General features: G+C 38.1%; 1 protein-coding gene across 4 annotated transcripts in view; it reads right to left on the reverse strand.

Moving 5' to 3' along the window:
• The window catches only part of Ints13 (integrator complex subunit 13), a 31337-nt gene that overhangs the window by 19435 nt on the left and 1434 nt on the right, over positions 1-10468 (reverse strand). For all 4 annotated transcript variants that reach the window (XM_021164375.2, XM_029478408.1, XM_029478407.1 and 1 more), the window contains exons 2-3: positions 9979-10214; positions 8493-8567 (exon numbers count right to left, since the gene is read on the reverse strand). In XM_021164375.2, the coding sequence (XP_021020034.1) occupies positions 8493-8567; positions 9979-10203 (300 nt within the window). In that variant the 5' untranslated portion in view covers positions 10204-10214. The remainder of the gene's footprint in view (positions 1-8492; positions 8568-9978; positions 10215-10468) is intronic.

Raw genomic sequence — 10468 nt, forward strand, 5'->3', positions numbered from 1 at the left:
TCTACAAGAAGTACAACGATCCCTATGCTGCAGGTGCCATGATTTTGCCTACAGAAAACCTTAAGGAATCCATTTAAAAAGCTACTAGGATTAATAAGCACAAGGCTACAGCTGTAGCTCGGTGGTAGAGCCTTTTGCCTAGCATGTATGAAGCCATGGGTTCAATCTCTAGTACTACCAATTAATTGATTAAGGTCACAGGATATAAGATCAATACACAAAATAAATTATATTTCTACACACTTAGAATGAAGGATCCCAAAAGAAAATTAAGGGGGGAAAACCAACTTAGAATAACTCTTAAAAGAAGAAAATACTTAGGAACACATTTAACAAAATAATGAAAAGGTTATACCTTAAAAACTATAGAACACTGATTAAAGAAATTAAAGAGATCTACCTACAGAGAACAACTTCCTATGCTAATGGAATGAAAGACTATGCTACTAAGATGCAACATCATTAAGATCGATCTACCGTTTCAGCGTGGCTCCTGCCAGTCTCAGTCCAGTGAACACATGAAGAAACTTTCGATGCTATTACTCATTAGAGAAATACAATTTTCAAAGGAAGTAATGTTTTATGTAGAGTCTAGAATCCGAAGTCAGATAATAAAAAGCAAGCATTGACAAGCACCTAGAGAACATACACCCTCATTCACTGCTACAGCTATGAGGCACATGGTACAGCTGTTACTGTCAAAGAGCTTGTCAGTTCTTCCAAGTGTTAAACACAGGTTACTAAATCACCAACCAATTCCACTCTTAAGTATGTATAAAAAACAAAAAACAAAACAAGGGGTCATAATTTTCACATGAAAAGTGTGTATGGGTATTCATAGCAGTATTACTCATAAAAGCCCCAAATGTCCAATGCCTGACAAACAACAAAATGAAGTACAAACTCATACAACAGTCTGTAATAAAAATCGAGCAGAGCTAGAGAGATGGCTTGTCCTCTTGCTACTTAATGATGCAAGCCTGACAACTTGAATTCAGTGCATAACTATGTAAAGATGGAAGGAGAGAAATGACTCCACAAAGCTGCCCTCTGATCCTCCACATGGATGCACATACACATCATGAACACATACACAATTAGAAAAAAAAAATATGACCACACAGTGGTGGCGGGTGCCTTTGATCCCAGTACTCAGGAAGCAGAGGCAGGGAGATCTCTGAGTTTGAGGCCAGCCTGGTCTTACAGAGTGGGTTCCAGAACAGCCAGGGCTATAATATATAGAGGAAACTGTCTTGGGGGTGAGAAGGAAGCAAACATAAACAACATTATGGATGGACCTTGAAAACGACGCAAATGCTAAGCCAAAGAAGCCACATATTATTACATATACATATTACAGGATTCCATTCACATAAAAAGACTAGAACAGAGAAATCTACACAGAAAGATTAGTGATTAATTGTCTGGAAGTAGTAATAACCAGTATGTATGGGGGTGGTTTTGAGGTGAGGGGATGTTCTAAAATTGACAGTGGTAATCACTATAGCTATGGATATATTAAAATTTTAGTAATGTATAGTTCAATAATTCTATACTTTCAACAGGCAAATTTCATGGTATATGAGTTATTTTCAGTATAGCTTTTTAAAAAAAAGCTGTGTCATGTGCTTGTGGTCTTAGCTACTGAAGAGGGTGAGGTAGAAAGACTGCTTGACTGAGTATTCAAGTATGATATTAACTATTAAACACTATAATATCATTGTTTTGGCTCCCTACTTTCTGACTCTACATATTCTGTATAATAAATAAGGACATTTAAAATTCTCATGTAATATTCTATTATAAAAGCTCAGAAATGTATCTGGAATTCTAGATATCTATGGATTCTAATATTATTGTAGAATTAACACCTCAAGACATTCAAAGGATTTATAAAACATTAATATAAGAAATAAGCATATTCTATGCTACCAATAATCTTATTTTATATTAAATGATTTTTAAAAAAGAAAAAAGAAAGAAAATATATTAACACTGCAGTCTTGGCAGCCTGTGACTTTAACTCCAGAACTTGAAAGGCAGATATTACAGGTGGACCTTGGTAAGTTCAAGGCCATCCTGGTCTACACACTCATTTCTAAACCAGCCAAGGACTACATAGTGAAACCTCATCTCAAAAAGAAAAAGAAAAGGAAAAATATAAAAGAAAAAAATAAATCAAACAAAAACAATTGACACATTTTCACTCAAATGAACAACAGATACAAGAGGTAGGAGGATCCTCCAGAAGTCATCTCCAACAGAAGCATCAACTCAAATAGCTTATGATTTAAATGGTTTAATTGGGGGTGGGGTGGTAGCTAAAGGACTGTTGAGCACTGTTTGTCAGATTGTATACATGTGTTGAGCATCACATGTACTGCATTTGCCACACATTATTTCTAGGTCATAGTAGAAACCTTCACAGGATGCAAGGGGACCCGGGAGATCAGTGACTAGATTTATCATAAAAATAGGAAAGGAGGGTGGTGGCGGCACACACCTTTAATCCCAGCACTTGGGAGGCAGAGGCAGGTGAATTTCTGGGTTCGAGGCTAGCCTGGTCTACAGAGTGAGTTCCAGGACAGCCAGGGCTACACAGAGAAACCTTGTCTAGAAAACCAAAAAGAAAAAAAAAAAAAAAAAATAGGAAAGGAGGGCTATGAGATGGCTCAGTGAGGATACAAGCTTGCCGTCAAGCCTGACAATCTGAGTTTTAAAGCATTGATTTGCAGTTTCTCTTTACACTGTGATGTGGAATCAGGGTTTTGCTAATGTGAAGCTGTTTAGAATGACACTGGTTCAGCTCTCTTCAGCTGCTACAAACAGGTTTTAGCACCAATACCCAAAGAAATTAAAATTAGGCATTGTTTTAGCAAACAATTTGTACTTGTTATGGTTTAATTCAAATCGGCCTCCAGAGGCTCTCATGTCTGCACATGTGGTCCCCAGCTGGGGGAACTATCCTTGGCATTCAGAAGTCCACAAAGCAGATGTAAGGCAGGTCTGTGAGGGAGACAGCCTGGCCTGGCTTCTAGTCTCCCTCTTGGCCTCCTGATCTGCCAATCTCACATTCCCACAGAAAGGGCTCCAGAAAGGGCTGCAGCCACCATGCCTTCTCTGCCATGATGGGACTGCACTCATCTGAAACTGTGAACCAAAGAAATGCCTTCCTCCCTTAAATTGCTTCTGACAGGCATTATGCCACAGCAACAGGAAAAGTAATGAACATGATTATGAGAAACATACATAGAGGTATACATGTATGGGTAGAGATAGACATTTTGTAAAATTAGATGGACATTGTCTGTTTTTAAAAGTAACTAAAAGAAGAGAAAAATTATAGGAAAAGCTGAACACGCATTGGTTTATGAGAGGGGATAATATATTTCCTTGGGAAAGCAGAAGAAAAAAAAGATTTGGAGTCAGATATAGATTGACATTCTCTTCAGTCTTTTATTAGCTGTGTGACCCTGGCCAATCTCTTCTGGCCCTTTTCCTCATCTAACTGAAAATAAAAATAATAGAACTTGTTCCACATTAGTGACACTCTTGGTCAAGCTTTATTGAACAGACAAATAAGACCTAAACCCCTCAAGTGTGAGAAAAAAAATTAAAAACAAAACAAAACAAAACATGTATACAGTGTAGAGATGGGTGCCACAAGGGAAAGACCATCTCTGGTAGCTGTGGGTCTTGGGCCTTTTGCCTGCATGAGGGAGGAATTACATAGCAAAGGATGTCTAAAGTCCCTTCAGCCTAAATAGTTGCAACCAGCTGACTTCATTCATTATTCATGTGGATTTCTGACAACTGACTGTGTCAAGAATAACCAAAGCACAATGTACTAAATACACTTCAAAAAAACAAACAAAATGCATTAAACATCGGTGACATACTAGAGTTGTCCTCACAGTGGAGTTTCTTCCTGATGTACTCACAACTTCAGAGTATTGAAGGGCTCCTCCCAACACTAGACAGTCATGGAACTTGCTTCATTTGGTATGCTGGGTTTGCTTTTTGCAACAGGGTCTGCTATAGTCCAGGCTACCCTCAAACTATGACACTTGTAGTCAAGATTATCGTGACAAGCCTTGACACTATGTAGTCAAGACTGATCTTAAACTCCTGATCCGGCTGCCTATTCCTCCTTGTAGCAGAATTTTCCCTGTCCAATCCCATTAAATATTAATACAAGAAGCCTGTGATTGGACAGGGAAAAGGGAGGTGGAACGAAGAGTTGCAGAAATGAAAATGGAGGAGACAGGTAGAAGGGAGGAAGAAAGATGAAGCAGGAGGAAGACAATCCAGATTCTGTGTGGCTTTAAATAGCCACAGGTAGCTATGAATATAATAAGAGGACAGAATAATTGGGATAACTTGTCAAATCTAGATGGGCAGCTTGTATCATTATCATTTGGCTCCAAATTTATTGTGTGGGCATCTTATGAATTGAGAATTTATTGTTATATAAATCTGACTGCTTAATTATAAGCTTCAAGAGTTTTGATTTCCTGGGTTCCTGGAATTTGGGACCACAAACCACAGGGGGTTTATGGCTGAGAAAGTACAGGTGGCTAGGAGACAAGTGACCAGGAGAAGGGAAGACTGCCAATTGGGGCTAGTTAGAGGCAGCAAGACCTCCTGGAATACGGGACTGTGCCATCATGCACATCAGAAGTTGTGCCAGCAACTTCTTTTGTAGTCATATACTATGGATATACCTCAGTGATGCAGAAAGGAAGATCTATACAAGTATGTGCTGATTTTTATTTACACACAAGTAGAAAGGCTCCAAGATTTGTTTTCATTGTACTTCCTGAAAGACAGAATCCTTTATAGAATCCTTAAATTGTTTTCAAATAATTAGCAAAATATTAAGAATATTCTGGAGAGGTAAAAGTACAAAGCCAAGCCAATAAAACTCCATTTCTCAGTGACTGTAGTGGCTATTCCTGGTTGTCACCTTGACTATATCTGGAATGAACTACAATCCAGAATTGGAAGGCTCCCCAGTGATCCTAATCTGGAGGCTGGAGATACAAGTTTCTAACCTGGATCTTGGCATCGAGATCTTTAGCATAGTGGCTATGAGTTCCAGAAGATTAAGACGGAGAGAACTCTGAGTTCAAGGTCATCTGTGTGTGGTGGCACACACCTTTAATCTGTGCTACACCTTCTGCTGGAGACCTACATAAGAACATTGGAAGAAGGAAGATTTATTCTCTCTTTTCACCTGCTTGCCTTGTAGGACTGAGCAACTGCTAGATCCTTGGACTTCCATTCACACCTGCTGCTGCCCATTGCTGGGAGTTGGACTTCAGACTGTAAATCATCACAAACTCCCTTACTATATAGAGACTACCCATAAGTTCTATGACTCTAGAGAACCCTGACTAATATAGTGACTTACCTCAAAACAATGAGAGTTAGACATCGTTACAGTTTAAAAGACTAATCACAAATATTGTAGGACCAAGCACTGTGATAAACACGATTTAAAATCTTCTATTAAAACTAACCTTGGAAGCCAGGCGTGGTGGTACACGCCTTTAATCCCAGCACTTGGGAGGCAGAGGCAGGCGGATTTCTGAGTTCGAGGCCAGTCTGGTCTACAAAGTGAGTTCCAGGACAGCCAAGGCTATACAGAGAAACCCTGTCTCGAGAAAAAAAAAAAAAAAAAAAACCCTAACCTTGGAATGATTATTTCCATTGAGGAGTGTTCATTAGCAGAAAAATTTTTAAGTAAATTCATTCAAATAGTGCATTCAAATATTTCATTAATCCCTTTGTCTCATGCTGTTCATAGGCATGAGGGAAGAACCGAGGAGACTGACATCTTCTGCCCAAAATAAACAATAGAAAAAAAACAAAAGCTACCAGAAACTCAATGTTCTTTACTAACAAATAATACAAAGAATAAACATAAAGAATACAGACTAAGTTTCTTTATGCTCACCCAACTAAGACCACAGGAAAGGAAATTTTAAAAAGCATAAACCTACCAGCCTTAATAGGGCAGGCATCTAATACTAACTACATGGAGGTGAGGCAGGGGAATCATAAATTTAAGGTCTGAAAAGTCTATAAAGGAGATGCAGCTCATGTTACATTGCTTGTCTAGAATGCAGGAGGCCATAAATCTAATCCCCAAGAACACTCCCACCACTGCCACAATAAAAAAAAGCACAAAATCCCCATATTAAACGCAGCCAATAAATAAGAAAGAAGAATATGGAAATGTCACTGAGAATTATAAAAATGGAAAGTTGACAATGAACATAACAGTACTGAACAAGCTGAAGTCTAAGTGCATACATGGGAAGAAAGACAAGATGACACACCTTACAGGAAGGGTTCATTTCCAAGTAGGAAGCACCATGCATCACACAGAGCAAAGCTGAAGGAGGTACTGAAAAACCTACAAATAGCTAAGTCAGTAGTTATACAGCACACTCGGACTCAGACCCTAATCTATTACCTTTCCCAGGCAACCACAGACAGACACAGAATCACATTAGCAACATACCATGCATGTACAGCACAGAGTACAGCAGAGTGCAAAAGCAAAGTCCTGGACTAGCACTGCCCAACAGAGCTTTATGAAATGCAGAATTTCCTGTCTGTCCTGGTCCATAGAGGAACCACCATCGACCTGTGGCTTACTAATCACCTAAGCATAGCAAAGGGTACAAAGGAACTATAATTTAAATTTTAAATAACCACACAAAGCTAAAACTTCTCTTACATAACAAAGTACTACATTAAAAACCACAAAATTAAATATAGTCTCAAAATCCTCCTATGAATGGCAGAACCTGCCTTTCTTTCATCCCAGAAAGAAAGCTGACAATGAAGTTCATAGCACACAAGTAAAAACTCTCTGGAGACCCTGCAAGGTCCCAAAGAGATAATCTGTTGACTATGGCATTTTGCAGTTCTCTCTTTTTTCTTCTTCTTTTTTTTCTTTTTCCTTATATTTTTTTTAATTAGGTATTTTCTTCATTTACATTTCAAATGCTATCCCAAAAGTCCCCCAGACCCTCCTCCCTCCCAACTCCCCTACCCACACAATCCCACTTCTTGGCCCTGGTGTTCCCCCGTACTGAGGCATATAAAGTTTCCAAGACCAAGGGGCCTCTCTTCCCTTGCAGTTCTTTAATAAGAACAACTGACTTATAGCACAGTGAAGCCCAGACAGGAATATCTACCTACAACTGAGGATCTTCTAATTGCCTGTTCAGTGCCTTGCTAGTGAATGAGACTAGATAGCCAAAAGTCAGCAGGCATTTAAGTCAAGTCTCAACATGGAAAGAACTCTGGGAACAGAGGGATTAAAACTGATCTTCAAATAAGCCCTAATTAATAACCCTACAATTCTAAAAGGCATATACAACCATAAAATGAAAAAACTCTGACAAAAGGACATAATTAAAATATAAGGACAAGCTCTTGAAAATTAAAACACAGTCAAATAAAACTTCCAAATAAGAGTTTAAAGGTTCAAAATAGTCAAATAACAGAGAGGAGCCCAATGAGAAAAGTGACTTTAAACTGGGAAGTCCAACATCCCACTAGTAAATATTCTAGAAAGACATTGAACAATATCAAAGACACAAGTCAGAATTTCCTTAACTGAAGAAAAGCCCCACATAGGCAGAACACTGCAAATGTTCAGAATATAAATGAGAAAATGAAAGACTCTTAAGAGCTCAGCATTTAAACGGCACGGCACAACACTAGACTTCAACAGCAGCAATGGAAGAGTGAAGTGAGATCCTCACAATTTCCATAAAATTATTCCTTCTATATCCAAATACTGATAAGAAGAATCATGTTACATAGACTGTGGAGGCCATACTCTACCAGACAAATGATCACAAAGAGGAATCAATGCAATGTGAGAAGCAGAAGACACCTGGTGTCATGCAGTCAGTGCAGAGGAAACACTGAATTATCTGATACACTTGTGGTAAGACAAATACTGAGAAGCGTTGAGAGGCATATATACAGATATATATGTATACAGGTATATAACAATAGGTATACAGAGAGGAAAAGGAAATGATAAATTCTACAAATAAATAATCATAAACAATATTTGGCACAGTAGTGAACAATACTTTTATGAATATTATAATGCAAATACAGGATTCTAATAAAAATTCTAACAAAAATTCTGATCAGAAAAACAAAGGAAAAGCATGAGTATGGAAGTTTTAGTAGATCATTACTAATAATCATGATAAAGTTTAAAGATAAAATTTATTAAGAATTCAATAAATAAAATGCTATATAGAAATTATATTTAACATGTAAGTAAAAAAAGACACTAGAGCTGAGATTTTCTTGGGGGGTGCTGAAATGGAAAGAACTGTTTTTCTTGTAATATAAGTTAGGATATTAAAATTCTGCATAAGATACAGGAATTAAAAAAAATTATTCTTAGAAAGTTTTACCACATTCAGATAATTTTCAAAAATTGCACATACCTCCTGTAAATTTTGGTCTTCTTGAGTCCAAGAATTTAAAACATGTGCTCCCGAATCACTAACAATGAAATTCACCTAATAGACGTCAAAGAAACAATTAGTATTCCACTCTACTTACTCAGTCACCATCACACTGTAAAACCACACAAGATTCCTAGCACTGGCAATCATCTGATCCATCTATTGTATAAGCATAAATGCCTAGGACATGCAGCTGCTATTCCAGCACTGAGTATATGGGAAAGAAGTGGTAGATAAAACAGTTCTGTCACAATGTAGAGAATGTCTGGGGTGAAAAATGTGGTAAAGCAGTATAGGAAGAACACAAGCAAATATAATAATGTACAGGGTCATTTCAGGGAATGATAAATGCTATGAAAAGTAACTCAAAACTACTCAGGTGTTGACACATAGGCCCTCTACAGACGTAGCAACTTGAGGGGGCTACAAATTGACTAGTGAATCAGCCACAGAACAAGCCAGGGATAGATAACTCCAAGTACAGCAAACAGCAGATTCAAAGGTCTTAAATTTAAATACACTCCCCAAAAGGCAAAATCCAAAACAAGTAGAAGGTTTAGAGGTAACCCTGAAGAAGCAGGATATTTGAGCACTGATAGCCATGAAAGGCACCAACAGCCACACTGACAGGCAAATAACAGTCATAACTACATTCTTTCTTCACCCTCAGTAAAATACAAAGTTAAAAAATACTGTAAGGGTTGAAAATACAACTCAGTGATATAGTGTTTGCCTATCATGCAGTGTTAGCATCAATCCTAGCACCACAACAAAACAAAACCCTATCAGGTAAAATGATAAGGACCTTGGCCAAGCAAAAAAATCTCATCTGCTAGGTTCCAGCTTAGGCTTCTGCAAGTAAGATAGAACACATGCCATCTACTTGCAAATAATCCTGAAACATCTAAGATATTCAAACCTAAAGGTAACTTTAATATTTGGAATTTCTATCAAATGTCAATGTTTCTTCTTACTGATGAAAACAAAAGAACAACAACAACTTAGCTTTTTGGAGTTGGGGAAATGGTTCACATCTTTAATCCCAGCACGTGAGAGAAAAGGTGGACTTCTGTGAGTCCAAGGCCAGCGTGGCCTACAAAGTGAGATCCAGGACAGCCAGGGCTACACAATAACCTCAACATTCCCAATTGTTCTCAAAGTTCAGTGCCTGTTCCATGCTTACAACATACTTTATATATGGCCTAACATGTATAGATAGTACTTACTTCACTGGACTGTTGGGAAGCCAGTAGGTACAGAGCACTTTGGGAAACGCCTGGAACTTGTAAGTGCTCAGCACCATCATTACTGCTATCTGCAACTAAATACCAACACTGCACTAATCATAAAGGGCAGCTCTACATAAATTTGAACTATACAGTTATCAATCTACAGTAAATCCACATAATAATTATAGACACAGTTAAGTACATGGTCCCATCACAATTGTGTTCATAACACTCACCAGCTTTTTGAAAGGAAATATGTCATACATTATTCTACAATATTCCATGGAAGATTCTACTGAGCAAGTCCACAAGGATTTGGAGATGGGAGCCAAAGGGATGATGCCTTGGGTCCTGTTCTTCACCAGCATATCAAACTCCACATGCTGCCTACAGGATTCTGCCATGTATGGGCAGTGATCCACAACAAACACTGTTTTATGAGATTCAGAAAAAATCTTCATTTTGTTTTAACCTGTAAAAGGATAAACAAACTAGTCAAAACGATGACACATAACATTTATCATAAATGATTTCTCACTTAAGTGTGTTTTCAAGATTTGATAAGGATCCTAAGTTCTGAGAATTTTGTGCAAAAAAGGCCAAAGTAATGGTGCCAGTTCAAAGTATATGCCACGGGCTGGTGAGATGGCTCAGTGGGTAAGAGCACCCGACTGCTCTTCCAAAGGTCCAGAGTTCAAATCCCAGCAACCACATGGTGGCTCACAA

The sequence above is a fragment of the Mus caroli genome, chromosome 6 (assembly GCF_900094665.2).
Source record: "Mus caroli chromosome 6, CAROLI_EIJ_v1.1, whole genome shotgun sequence".
Taxonomy (NCBI): Eukaryota; Metazoa; Chordata; class Mammalia; order Rodentia; family Muridae; genus Mus; species Mus caroli.